At 31.4% G+C, this 19,151-nt stretch overlaps 2 protein-coding genes across 5 annotated transcripts; one reads left to right on the forward strand and one right to left on the reverse strand.

The window, feature by feature from the left end:
* Positions 1–348: 348 nt before the first annotated feature.
* Positions 349–4,705, reverse strand: LOC106765383 (glutamyl-tRNA(Gln) amidotransferase subunit A). 4 transcript variants are annotated; one of them, XM_022784374.1, is made up of 14 exons: positions 4,469–4,705; positions 4,199–4,246; positions 3,502–3,603; positions 3,206–3,430; positions 3,004–3,086; positions 2,785–2,885; positions 2,283–2,406; positions 2,039–2,193; positions 1,714–1,850; positions 1,469–1,639; positions 1,255–1,330; positions 1,106–1,191; positions 790–1,023; positions 349–701 (listed from the first exon to the last, which is right to left on the reverse strand). In XM_022784374.1, the coding sequence occupies exons 1-14, from the start codon at positions 4,631–4,633 to the stop codon at positions 555–557; spliced, it is 1,854 nt and encodes a 617-aa protein (XP_022640095.1). In that variant the 5' UTR covers positions 4,634–4,705; the 3' UTR covers positions 349–554. The 4 variants fall into 4 exon arrangements, with proteins under 4 accessions (XP_022640095.1, XP_014505466.1, XP_022640096.1 ...); XM_014649980.2 differs by having other exon boundaries at positions 1,106–1,330; positions 4,469–4,704; XM_022784375.1 differs by lacking the exon at positions 4,469–4,705 and adding an exon at positions 4,354–4,422 and having other exon boundaries at positions 1,106–1,330.
* Positions 4,706–12,034: 7,329 nt separating this feature from the next.
* On the forward strand, positions 12,035–17,525 carry LOC106767910. The gene is made up of 12 exons (XM_014652874.2): positions 12,035–12,135; positions 12,283–12,414; positions 12,549–12,657; positions 12,741–12,874; positions 12,983–13,127; positions 13,311–13,489; positions 14,374–14,611; positions 15,056–15,154; positions 15,289–15,434; positions 15,620–15,724; positions 16,106–16,194; positions 16,605–17,525. The coding sequence occupies exons 1-12, from the start codon at positions 12,067–12,069 to the stop codon at positions 17,119–17,121; spliced, it is 1,962 nt and encodes a 653-aa protein (XP_014508360.1). The 5' UTR covers positions 12,035–12,066; the 3' UTR covers positions 17,122–17,525.
* Positions 17,526–19,151: the final 1,626 nt, after the last annotated feature.

Genomic DNA, 19,151 nt, shown 5'->3' on the forward strand with positions numbered 1-19,151 from the left:
TTCAGTACTCACAAAATTCTTCTACCGGTCAAGGTCCAAAAACACCAGTCATGTCACATGAATTCCTCTGTTCTTCTATTTCTCCTTCTCTTATTTTTCGTTAATGTAATGATTAAGGATAAAAATATATTTATTATTTAACTTCTTTTAGGATAAAATATATATTTTCCCGTTCTTAAGACACTTTAATATAAAAAGAAAAACACATACACACATTTATATAAGTAATTAATTCAATTTATTTAAAAAAAAATCAAAATATATCAAATTTATCTTCACTATTAATGTTTTCTTTTTTTTTTTCTTATTACCTATTAATTAAAATCACACACTCATATTATTTAATAATAATAAAATAAGATCACCACTTTATTACAAACTATATATCAGGAAGAAGTATTTTATTTACTATTTAATGTTTTCTTTTTCTAATACTCCTTGGAAGTCTTAGAATTATACAAAATTAAAACATTAATTATGTGTATAGTTTATCCTTATAACTCCATTGATTATGTTTTTTCAAGTCTGGGTTAGGTACAGTGATGAAGCCGTGTTTAACGAGTAGATAAAGGAGGCATGCCCAAAACCCTGGGAGGGTAGGTATTACCAGGTATCTTATCATTTGGCCCGAGATCATTGATAGGTGGCCGCTGTTTGTGGTGATTGGTGACAGCTTGGTAAGCCATTGCCAACGCCAGAGCCTGAAAAAAAAGAGTGAGTACAAAGCCATAAAAAGTTGTAGTGTAAAAAATGTAGATGATACTGAACACATTGCAGTCTCAAACATACAATGTGGTCTCGGTTAGGGGGAGCATAAATGCCAGTGGTGATTGTAGTTCTTCTTCTACTTCCACCTGCTGGTGGATGAGAGATATTTTTAAATCCTGTTGGCACTACTATGACTGGTAAACCAACAAGATTTCCAATACAAACTCTCTCCCACTCAGTTGCATTGCCAATCAATGCATCAACAGTGAAGGACTCTCTTATTTCCTTTATTAGCCTTCCCCGTGCTCTTTGTGCCTGCATACAAATCATTGTATCATGTCTGAAAAAAATAGAATTTTGATTTAACTATTATAAGTGAACCAAATAAATGGTTGACCTGCATATAGTCCACTGCTGGAATTATGCGACTTCGGCGTAGTTCTGTGGGCCACTGGTCTTGGGCTTCATACACATTATCATCACCTGAGCGTTGCCACTCATCAAAGTGTGCTAGCATGTCAACGTCCATTGTGAAATTTAAGATACCTTGAACAGAATCGACTGTGTAATTCAGTTTGAAAGGGACCATCTTGACACCTTTTGATGCAAGAACATGAACAACCTGAGTTTCATACCAGAAGTTTGTCTCATCAATCATGTCTTATCCTAACAACATTCAAGAAAGTGCACATGTCTTCATGGAAATTGGCATTATGTAACGTCAAAGACTTGTCCCAGTGAAATTACTTGAATGACTAACCTCCATATCAGCATCATCGAGATACCCAACGGTCAATTTAGAAATGTCAACCAGGAATGGATCATCAAGGGAGCTATCTTTTGACGAGGGATCATCGAGATCTCTTCCCCGAACAATATCCAGAATAATAGCACAATCAGTAGCAGATCTACAGAAAGGGCCGAGCTTATCCTAGAGGAATGGTTACATGTAAGGTTAACATTCACATCATCCCAGAAAAAAACATTGGATAATTTGGGTTTTACCAAGCTTTCTGAAATGCTCATTACACCACTTCGACCAATAGTTCCAAAAGTTGGGCGCAATGCTGTAACCCCACATCGAGCTGCTGGATAAGTAATAGATCCAGCTGTTTCTGTACCAAACGCGAATGGAACCATACCTGTAATGCAATAAGCAAAATCCATAATCCATAGCTGAACAAAATAGATAAATCTAAAATTAAGAGTATTATCTTCTTTGGTTTACAATAACTGATAAAATAAACCAAACAACGGAAATCCTATGAAGACAGATTAGAAAATGAAACAAATAAAGTCGATAATGTGCAGGCATTCATAGAAAAAGTACCGGCTGAGGTGCTTGCTGCAGGTCCAGCAGATGACCCAGTAGAAAATTCCTCAATATTCCATGGATTCCTAGTTCTGCCACCAAACCAGATGTCATCATATGCCAATGATCCAGAAACAAGCTTTGCAACTAGAACAGCCCCGGCAGACTTCAATCTGTACGGAACAATACCATCAACTATACACATAATTGCAGCCATAATTATAACTTCTGGTTGTACATTTATGTTTGTCAAAGATATTACCTTTTATAGACCCAAGCTTCGTTGTTAATAATTTGATTTTTGAATGATTTTGATCCCCAGGTCGTTTTGTATTTGGGCACTGATATTATATCCTTCAATCCATAAGGAATCCCATGAAGAGGCCCTTCAATGCAGATCGACATTCAATTTAGAATTCTGACTCAACTTATAAAGGTCATCTGAAACAAAGTACGTGTCAACTTCCCATCCTAAAATACAGCTCTGTGACTCTGTTAAACGATTGAGGGCTATTCCAAGGTACGGAATAGGCATACCTAAATTCTAGCTAATCACGTAATCGTTCATAAAACTGTAGTTTATACTCTAATTTTTTTTTCCTCATATACCTTGTTCAGGATGTGTAGGAATTTAATATTTATGATGCTGGGATGGTTAGGGTTCAAGAATAATGAATTAATCCACATTGGTCCTTCTAAAAGTAGAAGCATTAAAAACAAATATTTCTTTTAATGAGCAGATGCTTGGAGAAAAATATAACTACCCAGATAGACTCCCTGGCTGAGCAACTTATCTGCTTCTTTGGCTTGCTCCTGTGCTAACTCTTCGGTACAAGTGACTACAGCTTCAAGAGTAGGATTATACCTGGTGTTAATTCCAGAATCCACACGACATAGTTAATTACCAAAACAAGAATACAACACACAACACAAAGCATGTTACAACAACTGCTACCAAATTAGCATTCCAAAATTAGTACTACTTTTTCAATCTCCGCAAGAATATTTGTGTAAGCTGCTGAGAAGTAATTTGCTTTGTTTTGATGAGTTCACCTAACTCGAGAACCTGGTTTGATACAAGGGAGAAAAGGTCATTCATGAAATAGAAACACGTGCTAAAATGTTTATGTAAAATATATAATCAAAGTCAAATCAGTGGTCCGTCAGCTATGATGGATCACTTACACTCATAAAGGCAATATCATCTTCAGATTCAGGTCTCTGTATTCCAGAGATGGAAGGATAATTGAAGCCTTTGTTTTCATAATGAACTGGGTCATAGTTCCAATCAGCATTGAAAACTAAAGGAGAAGGATAATGCAGCCCGCCATTCTCATAAGCTACAAGTTTTCTATTGGCTTTTATGATTGGAATATTGAATTCCTTTGCACCCTCAGCAATCTCCCCAGTCTAAGGGAAACAGAACTAGTCACCTCACCAAGCATCGCAGTACCAACAAACTAACAAGTCAAGGAAAATACCTGTTTATCTTCAAAGAAGTTGGCGTCAAGTAATCCAAAGAAACTTCCTAAGCTGGAAGTATTACATTTCATCTCTGATAATTGACATTGATTTTTACTTCCCTGGTTGGTTGCAAAACAAAATAAAGCGACACAAATGAAAATAACAAATTATAAAGATCTGGGTACCAAACCAACTTTACATTTAATCACATTAAACTTTTGTAAGAGCATGATGGTTGTTGACTTAGTTACAGGAAAAATGCCAAAAACACATTCAGTACAACTCTCTCTTTTCTCTATCATGAGATGAAGTCCACTCGGGAGCCATTCCATATTTAGTGGGTTCTGAGATAACTTCTCCCAAAAGTTGTACAATCTGTGCTAAAACGTAGCATTTGATTTGAGAGCGTGTAGCTAAAATTTCGTACTAGTTAAATATTTGCCGGTTTTGGTAAGAAATTTTTGGCGCCAATTAATTTGTGTTTAGATAATTATTTCCATATCTAGAGCTAAAAAAAAAGAAATAAAATTCTCCGGTAAACTAAAATCGTTTACAAACCAATTTGGATAAATTTTCTCATTTTAATTTTCACATAAAATAGGAGAATAATTCATTTCATTTTTTTCTCTTATATCTTGTAACAATTGTTTCGAAACTTATCGAAATAGCCTAACTATCCGTATTCACACAGCTGATAAGCTATCAGATACTAACCTGCATTTTCTGGCAGAATATTTTCCATATTCTGTTTACGGTTCTCACCTGTTTTACATTATGTCAGAGAGAGCAGCGTATTTGTTTTCGTATAATTCAAAAGAAAAAAAAAATCAGAGAAACTTATATCTTCATCGCTATCCTACTGTACATACAGTAATCGAAAAAATGCAGTTGATTCGTTGACCGCATAAATGCTGGTAAACCATAAGAGTATATAAAAACGCTAGATCGAAAGTAAGTATGATACAGAAGTGAGGAGGAACGTACCATTGGTGTTAGGTTTGGTTTTGAACAAAAGGAGGATTGAGAAGAGTGAGCGAAAGGCAGAAGCAGAAGAAATACAACAGTTGTTGAAAAGTAGAAGGTGAGAGTGCCACCGCTACCACGTGTGCCATCTGTTACTGCTTCTCGGTGACACTTGTTCTTCCGCATGCCGTTCTTTCTCCTCTCTCTTCCTCTTATCACTTCATCTGCAACTTATCACTTCATCTGCAAACAGAGTTGACCAATCTTCAACCCTCTAACAGTATCTTCATTTATATTTTATTAATTTGTTTGAATTTATATTTAAAAAAATATTTAAAATAAACTAAAAAATTGTAAAAAAGTAATTATTAAAAGAATTTTTCGTTAATATAATATCCTTATTTCTTCCTTGATTCAGACAAATAAAATATAAAACTCTGATATACTTTAAGATGTTTTTGTTTGTCGCTTTTTTCTGTAATTAGCAAACTCATCATTCAATCTATAAATAAATAAGCACAGACATTTTTCTTCTTAATCTTTTGAAACATAAAGAAAGACAAGTTTCCTTTCTAAATTGAGTAGATGAATAAAAGCATATAAAAGTGCATTATTACAAAGTCTTTCTTTAACTGAGAAATAAATAATACAAAGAATAGACTTTCATCTCAATCTGGAAAGACTGAAGATCAATTCTAACATTGTTTATAAAATGTAATAAGTATAACGAAGGTTTAATTGTTTCTTTTGTATCCAGTTTGGTTGAAGTATGTCAAATTTATTCTTCTTTTAAAAATTGTCAATTTCGTTTTCATATAATAAAAAATTTATGTCAATGAAGTCATTTCTGTTAAATATAAACTAATGGTGTTAAAAACTTAAAGTGAGTTTTGAATAATAACCACTTCATGGGTCCGATCTCTAAAATTGCAATGGATAAAGTGAATTTTGAAAGCAATGATTTTTAACGGAAATGACTTGATTGACATAATTTTTTTCTATATAAAGACAAAATTGACATTTTTAAAAAAGGAACGAATTTGACCCACTTCAATCAAACTGAGAACAAAAGAACCCGTTAAACCGTATAAAGAACTCTTCTCAAATATTTCTAAAATATTATATTCTTTTGCTCAGACTTTATCCAAACCGGATCTAACTGTTTATGATTTTCTGTGTGAAATTTTGGGACGAAACCTATATAAAAAACGAACAACTAATGATCTTATCCACAATATTTTTGGAAACGTATTGATCATTATAGAAAGATAATTTTCAAACTTTCAGCCTTTGAAACGTAACAGTTTTTCTGATCATTAATAAATTTGATACATATCAATTCAGAATGAAGTTAAATTGATTATATTATAAAAACCAAAAACGATTACGTAAATATATATCACCCATGAAAAATTCTCCTCTTATTTTTTTATTCACTCGTAGTTGGTTGAGACTAGTTTAGAAATGCCTTAGCAATATATTTATGAGTTGGCCTAAAAATAGGATTAGGTTTGATACGTTGAACAATTATATGCTTTTTTTAATTCATATACATTTTAGTGGGGGTTAAATAAAGTGTTAGATAATGACATATTTTTTTTAATTATAACTTCAATAGCTTGTGCAAATAAATGTGGATTAGAAATGCTAAAAGAAATAATTGTGGTCTAATTATAACAAAAAAGCCAATTGTTTATTATTCGATGAACTAGTAAAATGTTTCTAATCACAAATTATTAAGGTATTTTTATAATAAATGTTATTTATGTCACTTCTTAAACTTAAATTCTTTATGTATTTAAAGATTTCAAGTTTATAAGTTTATTTACTAAGATATTCTTAACTTTCATAAATAAACAATTGATAAAAATGTTCTCAATATTAAGAAAGTGCATTTATAATATAGCTTTGGGTATGTATTAACACTTAACTATATAAATGAACAAGTGATGCAAGAAGTTCAATATTTTAGAATGTTTATTATTATTGACTTAGTACTTCCTCGTATTTATAAGTGATTAAGGAACATGTCACCATTTAGATTAATATGTTTGAAATTGATCATTCTTTTGGGATTAAGTTAATTATTTAAAATAATGAGAGTATGTATAGATATATATTACTTTTGATGTTGTTGGGAAAAAAAATGAGTGCTTCTATCCCATACATTCACCTTTTCATATCTCATTGTTTCTTTATGTTTCTCATTAAAGGGAAATGTATCTACCTTGATACATGACATGGTTAGTGCCCACATGAAATTATTTGTAAGATTAATGGAGATCACAACCAGTGGAGGCTTTTGCAGATAGTGGTTGGCTGGGACTAAAATAATAAAACATGTGGTTGCTTTTCTGTTCAAAACTACTCATTCCTTTTGTCATTTTCTAAAGAAATGCATAAAAGTCAATTTTCTGTGAAAAAAAAAAAATAGCCAATCTCCACCAAACAACATTTGGACACTTCTATTGGCATGCTTTAGGCCTGCCCTTTTGAGTCAAAACTCATATTAGTATTCTTCTAGCAGAATAAACATGTCATAAACCAGATATAAAAAACTCTCAAACCTATACCTAACCCTTTATAAATCACAGAACCCCAATTGCTTATAGTTCTCAAGATCCAATATTTTCTCCTTTTCTGTACACCCTTTTGGCCAATTCTCACAAATAAACCAAAACAAGAAGCGTATAAAGCTTATAAGCATTAACTTGATGGAAGGTCTTCTACCTCTGGTTTTTAGAGCAATCAAGAAACGCAAGACTCGCAGTCAATACCAGTGTCTGTCTTCTGGGGCTGCTCTAAACCACAACATGAACGTGCCCGACCATTATTATTACATGCAAGAACCTTCAACTTCAACGCAAAAAGGGCTTCATGATCATGCAGAAAACGTTGGTTATACGCGTTATGATTCTTGTAAAGAATTCTCTACCGAGTTTTCTTCCCAACAAAGAGCCTTTGCTGCTGCTGTCTCACCCGATTCGAAGCAACTCGTCAGGTTTAGAAGTCTGAGAATGTTTCCATGTCTTGCTGGTTAGTTTATGAGGTGAACCCTTTGTATGTCTGTGAAATCCAAATCGTGTGTATGTAATTAATTGCAACTGTAAAGACATTGGTGTGGCAATAATCCGACAAAAATCTGTGCATTGTAGGCTACATGTGCTGATTAGATATTAATAATGAAAAGATCTCTTGTTGTTTTGGGTGTTAATGATTAGGTTTCAAACGAATGTGTCTGGCTTTTATGGTTTGGAATTCTCAAATTTACAATCATGAGACCATTTTCAAACTACTTTCTTGGTTTCCCTGAAAGATCATGGTTGCAAGATTTTAGAAACAAGATAAGCAAGATACAAGATACTGCTTAAATGTTATATTTTTTTCATAAAAGAATCACTTTTAGATCTTTCTATATCATTATAGGATGGTGTTGTTGGTAAATCAAACTTATTTCAATTTCCCATGAGTTATATTTTGTAACTAAAAGTCGCATATTGTGTGTGTATGTTTATAAATTGTGAAAAACTTTATCAAGTTGCACATATTCATCATGCAGGCTGAAAGAAAGCACAACTAAAACCAGTTCTACAAATTCTTAGATGAATATACAACTAGTGACTTTTTCTTTCTCTTTAGGCGAAAAACATTGTTTCTTAGGTGAAAAAAATAAGGATAATGACATATATCAGTAAGTTAATTACTTTTTAATTGTTTATCGAAATAAATTATTAAGCCCCTTGTTATATTTCTTATAAAACTATAGCTAATTTATAAAATAAAAGTGGTGTAAGTTTTTATTAAATTTATCAAATGCATAAATTTTAAAATTTTTACGGAAATTGGCAATCGTGCTTGACAGCACCATTTCAATTTGAAGCATGTTGATTTCGGTCAAATTCTCCACAGTGAAATTGTAGTTGTGCCACAGATATGTTATTTTTATTTTAGTTTAGTACGTTTGTTTTAATAATATGAAGATTGATTTAACGTGATCCCTTAAATTTTGACTTTTGTTTTTAATTAAATCTCTATTAAAATATTCAACGTGGTCCATTTAATTAAATTAGTGTTAATATTGTTTGGTAGTTATTATTGTCTTAGTTTTTATATACTTCTTATTGTGTTAATATTAATTACTACTATTCACATTCTCTTATTTGTAGTGATAATTATATGATCAAGGATATTTGAGAGTTTTTGTTTATATGACTCGTTTTAACATTTTTATGTTAGGATTAATTACTATTCTAAAGATAAACGACAAAGGTTGTTTTTTTACACACAACGTTTCATGAACCGAGATATATAGAACTGAGATATATACAAACGAAACAAAAAGAGATAAATTTTTTTACCTCATCTCAAAACTGAGACAGTATGTTGGGTTCTTTTGCCTTAGTTTAAATGCAATTGAGGTTGTAGAGGGTATTTCATATATATTTTTTTTTAATTTTCTTTTCTACGAGGTCTATTGCCTTGGTTCAGAGGAACCGAAGCAAAGGTCTTTTGCCTCAATTGGGCTCGAACCGAGGTGGTAGAGGTCAATTTTTTTTTTTCAAAAAATGGGGACTTTTTACCTCAATTGTGACTAGAACCAATGTCATAGACCATAATGTCTCGGTTGTGGTCACAACCGATGCTTATTGTGCGATTTTTTTTTTTAAAAGACGTGTATGTTTTTGTAACAAACATTACTATAGTAATAGACCTGTATATACAGAATGTTCTACAACACACAAATACAATCTAGAAGCTTATTTTTTAATGAAAGTTAGAATAAATCATAAATCAATTCAGTGTACATAGAATTCTAATCATAAATCAACTTAGAGTCATAAATCAATTCAATATACACATATAGTTAATCTAACCATAATAAATATGTTTATGTACAACTTACTATATCCTAATACATATTTAGAGTTGAATTACATATTTTGCAAGTGTTTTCCTTATGTATTTAAGGGACTTCTCAGAAATTGAAAGAGTAAAATTGAATCTCTGCACAATATATAATAATTTCAATTATCGTTTCTCATCTATTTATAATATGGGTATGAATAGTGATCATCATCCAATACATTATGTAGTAATCATACTTATATGACCCATTTTGTCTACACTACAATATATCATCATAATTATAAAATGTTAATAAACATCATTGGAATAACTATTATAAGAAAGTATGGACTAAAATACCAAATCTTAAAGACCAACCATGCAAGCTTTTAGTCTTAGTAGGGAGAACTAATGTCTATAAGTTCACTGAAACTACAAAAATGTCACTGCATTTTATTATGCTTAAAAAGTCTTTTTTTAGTAGTGTTAGTTCAAATTTGATACAATTTTTTTTAATAATTGAAATGCGTTCTTATTTATTAATAGAATTTTGGTTTATTTATCCTTAGTCAAATGCTTGTAAAAAAAAATTTGTAACGAATTGTGTAAGAGGTTTTGATTTATTATTGGAAATTTTAGATTTTTTATTGTATAACGAATAGTTTGAAAATTTCAAATTATAAATAATTTGATTTTTAAAATTAAAATGAATATTTCTTTTTCTTGTTTTATTTGCTCTATTGCTATTTTATGGGTCAGTTGTAAAATCTGTCCAATTTTTTCTTCATGAATTGCTATCCGATATTACGGAGGGTCTTACTCAAATTTATGACCTTGTACTGCTACTGTAAAAGTGACTGTAATTTTTCTTATCGCTCATTTTTTTTTTCGTAGTGATATCAAAACATGCTAGATTTATGATTATGTTTTTTTCTCTCGTTAAAATTTGTCTCCAAATAAACATGAATTCTAATATGCTTTTTATCCAATTTTACGAGAAACTCTAATTATGAAATTTAGGGTTCTTAATTTTACTTAACCTAATGAATGAATTATGTTTTCCGCTGGATAGGGATAAAGTGAAACTGCACCTTATGAATTAATTGGATCAACCCGCCAATTGAGAAAAAGTTATTTTTTTCGGTGTTATGTGAATCGAAATTTTGAATGCCCTGTTGCAAGAATTCGATGCCTTAGAAAGGTTAGAGCTTGAATATTGAATGCACGTAGGCCCCACTCGTTTTAAGCAATTTTTTTTGCACAACCTACAATTCTATAAGAAGATGCCAAGGAATTTTCTTGAACCCAAACGTACATTCATCCATAATTACGAGGTATTTGAAAAGAACAAAAAATTATATGCTAACCTACATGAATTTAAATGAGTTGAAGATCACTACATATTATAATTTAGATTTTGTAAGATGTGAAGATATTTTGAGATTTATTTCAACTTACATTTTTATGTTAATTTGTGGTGTAGTTTCTTGATAAAGAGTGAAGCTAATCTTTACGATTTCATCTGATATAGCTGCAAAATTTGTGGTATCAAATCCTAAAATATGATTAAAAAATTGTCATAGAATTGCAAATTACTAAAGGAAAAAGACCATTTGAGTTATATTGTAACAATAAATCAACTATATTGTATTCTAACAACAATATGAATTTGACCAAGTCGAAACACATTGACATCAAATTTGTAGTTGTTAGGAAAGGGTACACATGAACACATTTCCATAAAATGATTAGAAATAAACTCTATGATACCATATTCTCTTATTGAGAGACTTTCATCCAAGGTCTTTCATGAAGATGTTGCTCACATTGGTGTTTTACTGTTCCAGAAAATTTTTGGTTTAGTGGAAGTTAATCACTTTTATATGTTATATATTCTATGTTTGATTATGTATGCATACATTGACTTTTGGAATTTGGTTATATACATACATATTTTATTATTCAAATATTATGTTTTGTATATTAAGATTATTATATTGATCTTATCGATAGGACGAGTTGAAAACAGACATATATAAATGTACATTCATATTATTTTCATGTTACACATTTTATGATGAGTGTATATGATTTAATTTTAGCATTAATAATTATTGACAAATTTAGTTGTAATTAATGGAATGAATTGTTTTAGTTATATGTGAGGATGTAATACATTGATAAATTTTGAGTAATATTATATATATATATATTTATTTATTTATATTTATATTTATATTGTTTCCTCTTTCTTAAGATTTTGAGAATTACTCTTGATTAAAAAAAATGAATTATTCATTTATTATTGATGTTTTTTTATACATAATCTACCATAGTACACTAAATCATCAAAGACATGCTTCAAATACACGTGAAAACATTTATTCAATACCTATTAGAGGACAATTTATTCCTCTTTTCACAATAATTCAACTTTCTTTTCCGGTCCTTTGCAGTGGATATAGTAGCTTCAAGGGCCTTGTTTTTTCCACTTTCAGTTCAAACAAATTACTACTGTCTTTGTTTAAAAAATATGACTGGTATTTCAAATGATTAAATATTGATCATATTAAAATTAAAATAAAATTTTACATTTAATTATCATTAAAAATTTATTCAAAATAACATAATTAAATTTAATATATTGTAATTTTCATGAAATTGTGAAAATTCTTATTACGAGGGCGACCTTTAGAGTTTAAATCTAAACATCTAGAAGCTGGGTTTCGGTTGCCTTTGGCGCCAAACCAGAGAGAGATTGTAGAAGAGGCGAAATGGTTCAGTTGTGTTTCGTTCTGGATCTGCGGAGCTTGGCACCTCCATTGCTGAGAGACATAAAGCAGGTACAGTCATGGCTCTGCACAATAAACTTCGTCTTTGCTATTATCTCAACTTCTATGCATTTAACCATTGCTTTGTTATCTGAACTGTGCAATAGCACCATTCCGAACAGATCTACGATTTCTGAATTTTCGTGTCTGAATTTTCAGTCGCTGCTTCAACTCGCTAATTTTTACGCCATTTCGAGTTCGTCCAAGTCGCACGTGCGTAAATCGGCCACGCTAGGCGATAAGATCGGCTTGTGCTACGTCTTCAAGAATCGTTTATCTTCTTCTAATGAGGTATTCCTTCTGAACTGGTCATATTTGTCTTTAATTCATGAGTTGGTTTATAATTTCGAATGCACGAGCACTATGTGCGCTATGATCCCTGCGAGTGAGTTTAAAAGAGTGAACTGAATCTGCTGGTGTTGTAGTTGATGATCGCGTACAATCCCGTAGGAAACTTCATCCTACGTGATTTCCACCATGCTGTTAACAACTTGCCATACGATGCTTTTCAGCCTGATATTGATAACATTTCAGGTACTCTCTCTCCCTCTCTGAACCCACATTTTTCTCACTCTGTTGCAGAACATGCATTGACTGCTTCGATGATTAATGATCAGATTCAATGATTTCAAATGTTTTGAGTGATCGAGTGTTGTATTCGTGGCAAGGCAAAGATATAGAGAGAAAAGTAATTGTCATAACTTCGACCTTGCCTGAAGATGTGGACTCTGTAGTGCAGAAGAATCTAATGGTGAGTCAGTGTATTTATGGCATGGATTCGGTGCTATTATGTTTGATAAACTTTTTTATTTCGTGCAAAAGCTAACTTTTATATAGTATTTTTTTTTTTTTTCGAAAGGATGCTGCAGATAAATGTGTATCGGTTGATTTTGCTGTATTTCAGCAGAAGTCAAGCCATCTGACAGATACACGTGAAAACATCAATAATTTTCGTCGTTGCATTTCTCATCTTGATAATTGCTCTGTTCAGACCTATATCCCAGGTTAAGTACCCTCAAACACAATGTGTCATGGCCATACTTATTCAGTATATAATCCCTTTTGGATATAGATTTTGATCTTTGGCTTTGATGAACACAAAGAAAAGAAAAATCTTTCTTTCAATGAACGAGTTAACTTAGTAAATTTGAACCTAGGAAGTTTATGGTAAGAGTCTAAAATTGCAGATTCAAGAGTATTCCACGGCCTTGTTAAAAAATGGCTGCAGATTTTGAAAGATGACATGGAGGAGCCGCTGTTAGCTCGCCTCATCTTCAAGGACAATCTTTTTGAATCTGTGAACCATATATTCTGCAACCTGTTTTCACCAGTATATCCGATAACCAACAACTTCAGACAGTGTCGGGTAATAGTACTTACAATCCACAATAACTTACCACTTAACAAATTTTAGCGCATGTGTAATTTTTTTTCCTTTTGAATGAAAAGTAACAAGTTTGTATTTGTTGTTTAGTTTAGAATAGTCAGTAATGACGCCCTAAATAAGTGGCATACACCAAATAGTGACGGCTACTGACTAGTGATATGTTATTCCCTAAAAGAATGACCCGATGGATTGTACATTATGGGAACAACCGTGTTAACCCATGTCCTTTTCTAAAGATAACAAATCCTCTGGTTGCTTATAATGAACTTAATTATAGGCTGTTTGATTTTCTCCATAGTATGTTAATCGTAAAACGGTTTTAGAGTTGTAGTCATCATCGATACTATTATATGTCAATTTTGAATGTCACGTGGCCTTGAAACTTCTACATTAAGGATGGAACGTAAAGGTTGTATTATTACTCTAAAACAATTCATAGAGTTTTGACAATATTCTAATGAATATATTAAAATCAGTTGCATATACTTGTTAAATGCTGAATCTTGGTTGTCATTCATAAATCCAGAGGCAAACTGGGCTCACTATCCTTGTTTGGGAAGATTATTATTATTAATTTTTCACCAGGCATTTTTATGGGATTAGTTATAACTTCAAGTGGACCTATATCACGAAGCTAAGTAAACCTTATCTGAAACATAAGAAACAACAAACAATGTAATAATGCAAAATAGTTTTGTTTTCTAAGTAATTCTGCCTTTCGAATGGCCTTGACATCACTTGGAATTGAATCTTGTGCTATCTAGTATCTACAGGAGATCTCCTTTCCTTTAACTTTAGTTTTATGTTCCACTAATTTAAAGGAAAGGGATGAGGAATTAATTATTAGAATTGTTCGTGCACAGACATGCAGATGCCACGGTATTCCTTTAGCGGATGCTGAAAAAAATTTCAGCAGACTTTCGTGTTCCGTTACTGGCTGCAATCTGGAAGCATTCGATGTTATTGAAAATTCTGTTCAAGTTGGGGAAAAAACTATTCTGTTTCTTCCTTCATTCTATAATTCCCTGAAGCTCCAGCAAATCACTTCACCAATCAACATTAATGTAACTGAGAGGATAAATTTGGCATCGGTTGATGAAGGTATGTGTTTGCTTACGGTCTTTCATATATAACTTCAGCTTAATATTATGCAACAAGGATTGATTTTTTTTTCCAATTTCAATTAAACTGTCAAAGGCAAACGGAGGTTTTATTGCAATCCGTAAGGAACTTCTTAATGGATTGATTGCACAATCAACTTGATCCATCTAGAATTTGTGGTAATAGCCTACTCAAGAGGAAGGAAACGTCTTCATTATTTCACTTCATCCCTTTTCTTTACTTATTTTCATTTCAAATTTTTAGATTATATTTCCCACCAATTTTATTCATCTTTTATGGAGAATTAGAATGACTGATTAAACAAATTCTAGTAGATGCATCGTATTTTTATAAACTACGCTAGTGGCTTAAGCAAGTTCTAGTAGACCCTGGACCTTTTTACACCATATAGAAATTTGATTTCTTCATTTAAATTTTATGCAGGTCTTATAATCGGGGCCTCATTTGTTGTGGTATCATACTCTTATCATGTGATTGAAACCACTTCAGATGATACTGATCAGTCTGAAGTGAATGTTCAACGTGTGTATAAAATCCACTCCCACTTTGAAATTCTATTTAAGTGTGTCACTGTTACTCTTGCATTGGTCTCATTCAATTTATATTGGTCCAATTCTTCACAAAGTTGACATTCCATTATGGCTCTAATTTAGCAGTTTTTCGAGGCCTTTCCAGCTTTCTACACTCCATGAACCAAGGTTTGATATGCTCTTCAAATTATGATTTGGAAACAATGGCAGAGGCTCCATGTCATTGCTATTATATTCTGCAGCCATCAGATTCAGGACCAATGCTTATGAGGGTGAGAACTAGCTTCCTTTTGCTGCTCATTTATCCCTCTTGTTCTCTGCACATTTACACGCAGTAGCATAATGGTAATCATGTCAGTGCCATTCCTCGTTTCCACTGCAGTAATATGCATTTTGGCTTATATATCCGATGGTGATCCATTACTTTCAATTGTAACAATATCCTTAAAATATGCAGCGTCTAGCAGGGGCAGAAGAAGTCCTAGGAGTTCCTGACAATCGATCTGTTGATTCATCAATCAATAAGGAAATTGCGAACTCTGTTCAAGCCTGTCTGCTAAAGGTTAATTTAAACATTTTCCTAAAATTTCTTCGTGTTTTTTTTTTTGTGTGTGTGTTTTCCTCTCCAATGACATATCTGTAGATAATAACAGTACACATCCTCGTGCATAAAATTTTAATCTATATTTTTTCCTCAATCTGCTAGGAGCTCTACATGTGTGAATTTACCTAAGAAAATTTTGGTTGTTCATCATCTAAAGTTTTCCTGTAGTTCGAGGAAGTAGCATGTTACTAACATCTTGTGTTTTGGAAACACTAATTCCCCAACTTTTAATATTTATATCTTTTAACAAATATTAGATGTTCAATTTGGAATGAATCATTTAAATATTTACAATAAGCACCTTCTATCTTGGAATGTGGAAACCAAATTTGCTTGCAGATTGATCTAACGGACTATGACCCATTGCTGCATGAAAGAGGCTTTCATCAAAAACTAAATGTGCTTGTCAAAGAAAGCCTTCAATTTGGGTGAGTTTCTACTTCCAGCTGACATGTGAGAATGCATGTAATTCAGAACACCCTTTGGACATGAATAACCTCTGAAAAAAAATAAGCTAACGTTTTTTTTTTTTTTATATTTCTTTCAAAAGAATTAAAAATAACAAGAATGGGATGACCAGTCCTTTGGAACATATGTTGCCAAATATAGCGACTGACTTCTTATTTTTGTGGATGGGTTATTTATTAAACGAACCTGAGAATTCTTACATTCACTTTTTCTGAAGAAAAAGTATGACCTGTGTTTTAATTCCAGGACCTATTTCTGGCTTGTTTTGTTCTAAATGAACAATATTGGCAAACCAATTGATTAGCTGATTTTTCAAAGTTGTCTATACGTTTTCATGTTCATAGTTAATTATGATTTCAATATGCTGTAGGTCAATGTTTTCTAAATTAGAAGGTTCATTTTCGGAACTAAACTCAAGTCCACAACCTTCGTCTGAGGTGATCGTTAAAGCAGAACCAGCCACAGGTGTCATGGTGAATGAGGAAGCTTTGACATTGGATATAGCGGATCAAGAAGAGAAGACCATGGCATGTATTACAGAAGAATGGAAGCAATTGGTTGTAAGTGAAGACCCCAAGTTGTACTCTCCATCTTGTATGTCCAAGGCCAAGTTGGGTCAATCGAGTGCGTGTGTATCACCGCGAGATGGTAATAATAGACAGCTGGACAGAGAAACTTCAAGGATTCTGGAGAGGTTGGAGGTTCCGAGGCCATTAAAAGCAAAGACCATCTCACCTGGTTCAAATGAAAATTGGACGAAAAATACCAGTGTGCCCATAAAGAAGCCTCTTATACCATTTCAGCCAACTCAAGGTACAGAACAAGTCTTTGTCGGTAGCCAGCTAATAAAACCTAATTTCCAGAGGCTAAAAAGGAAACACAGATAAAAAGAAGGCAACTACACGTTTCACGTAAACGTATCTTCAGAAAGTCGATAAGGTTAGTCTATTTCTTTCCTCTTTTGAGTTCTGTTGCAGGTGATTTTTTTTATGTAACCTGCTTAAGCTAATCATGGAACAAGTTTTAAGGGGCAAGAAGTATGCAAATGTCTAAAAATTAATGCTCATTTAAGCTTACTGAACATATTAACAGACCTTTGAATCATTATGTCTATCACTAAACATATTAATAAAATCACGTCTTTAGAGACTGTTACACTTACAACTGTTAAACATAAGTGTTCATGAGTTGGTTTCGAAGGTTTCGAGTTGTTCGACTCATTCAAACTTTTATTTTGTTTGGATAGCTAGTCTTAATTCGAAAACTACAGACTTGAAACACAGTCTGTCATAGTGATATTTTCTTTTTTATTTGTTATTTGTATATTTTTTACATTTATTTTTTTAGTTTAATTTTTACAATCCTTTTAGAAAATTAAAAGAACATGTGAGGTTTCTTTAATCCGATTGGTTTGATTTAGAATTTACTTTAGAAATATCTAAAGTATGCCCAATCAATTTAAATAACAGATTTAATCAAATACTAACCATGTTCAACCATGGTTAGAAACTAAAAAACTGTTTCATATATTAAAGCTAGCTCAAATAAAAAAGATATAATGTCTTAGTCATTAAAGTAATGATCCGTATTATTTAATTATATTTTTAATCCTTAAAATTCATGACCAATCCTTTTTTAATCCTTTGAATTTAAAATTATATTTTATTCATTAAAAAATTACGATTTTGAACTAAATGATTTTGATCGTTCAAAATTAAGGTTTGGAAACTAGAAGTAACTTCAATTTTTCAAATTTAATGTTTAGAGTTTAAAAATATACTTTTTAATTTGAAACCATTTTTTTAATATTAAAGAGAGCAAAACCATATTCATTTTTTATTTAAAACATAATTAAACTTGAAATTATATATTAAAATTTTATTAAAAATAGTTGTTATGAATAGGTCATCCTTACAAGCTTAGTAATTTTTTTTTTTCTAAAAGTCCTTATAAGTTTAACCTAAGTACTAAACATTTATCTAATAAACTAATAAAATCTTAAGACAACTATGCTATAGACTTTTTGACAACCGACTTGAATTTATTTCTATACTGAGATTGATAAAGGAAGAATGAGCAGGAGTGAATTAGTTACATAAATTATAATTAAGATGATGCAGCCAACTAAAAGTTTTAGTTTCTTATACCAAATTTTAAACTAAACCTGTCAATTTTGTTGTGTCGTATTCTCTAATTAATCAGCATTGCACAAAAAACATTGGCATTTCAAATAGCTCTTTGCCAAAAGTGCCAAAGGATAGTTCTCTTTGTATCTCCATTAGCATAAAGCAGATAACGACGATATTTGTTGCAGAGTTCTCCAAACGGAATAACATTATAGAATATTGTTTCGATATGGCGAACTCTAGCTAACATATTATTTTATTATTACTGTCGTTCACTATGTTTAAAGAATATAAAATTTACTCTTTATATTTTTTTTATTTTTTTGTTGAACTCATTTTTAAATTGTCCACACTATGTAAACGTTATTTCGAGGAGTAATAACTTCTTTCTCGTCATACATTAGAAATTCATTTATATCCAACGAGACAAATTTAAAGAACTATCCTACGTGAAGTGATTCTTTTACAATAAAAGAAACTTAAAAGTGATTATTTTAAGAATTTAATTAGATTTTTATCTCCTACAATTATTTTTTAATTTTTAAAATTAAATTTTAATATTTTAAAAATATTAGTTAAAAGTAACTTTATATAACAACGTAATTATTTATTATGAATTTAAAATATAATTTAAATTTTCATATTTATTTATTGCTAACTTTAATTATAATAAATATATTCAGTTATTAATTTTTAAAATTGTAATTATGTAAAATAAATATTTATTCTATGTAGCGGACAAGTTAAGTAACTAAATAAATATAAACATTATAGTCAAAAGACAAATTTTA

This window comes from Vigna radiata, chromosome 7 (genome assembly GCF_000741045.1).
Source record: "Vigna radiata var. radiata cultivar VC1973A chromosome 7, Vradiata_ver6, whole genome shotgun sequence".
In the NCBI taxonomy this organism is placed as follows: Eukaryota; Viridiplantae; Streptophyta; class Magnoliopsida; order Fabales; family Fabaceae; genus Vigna; species Vigna radiata.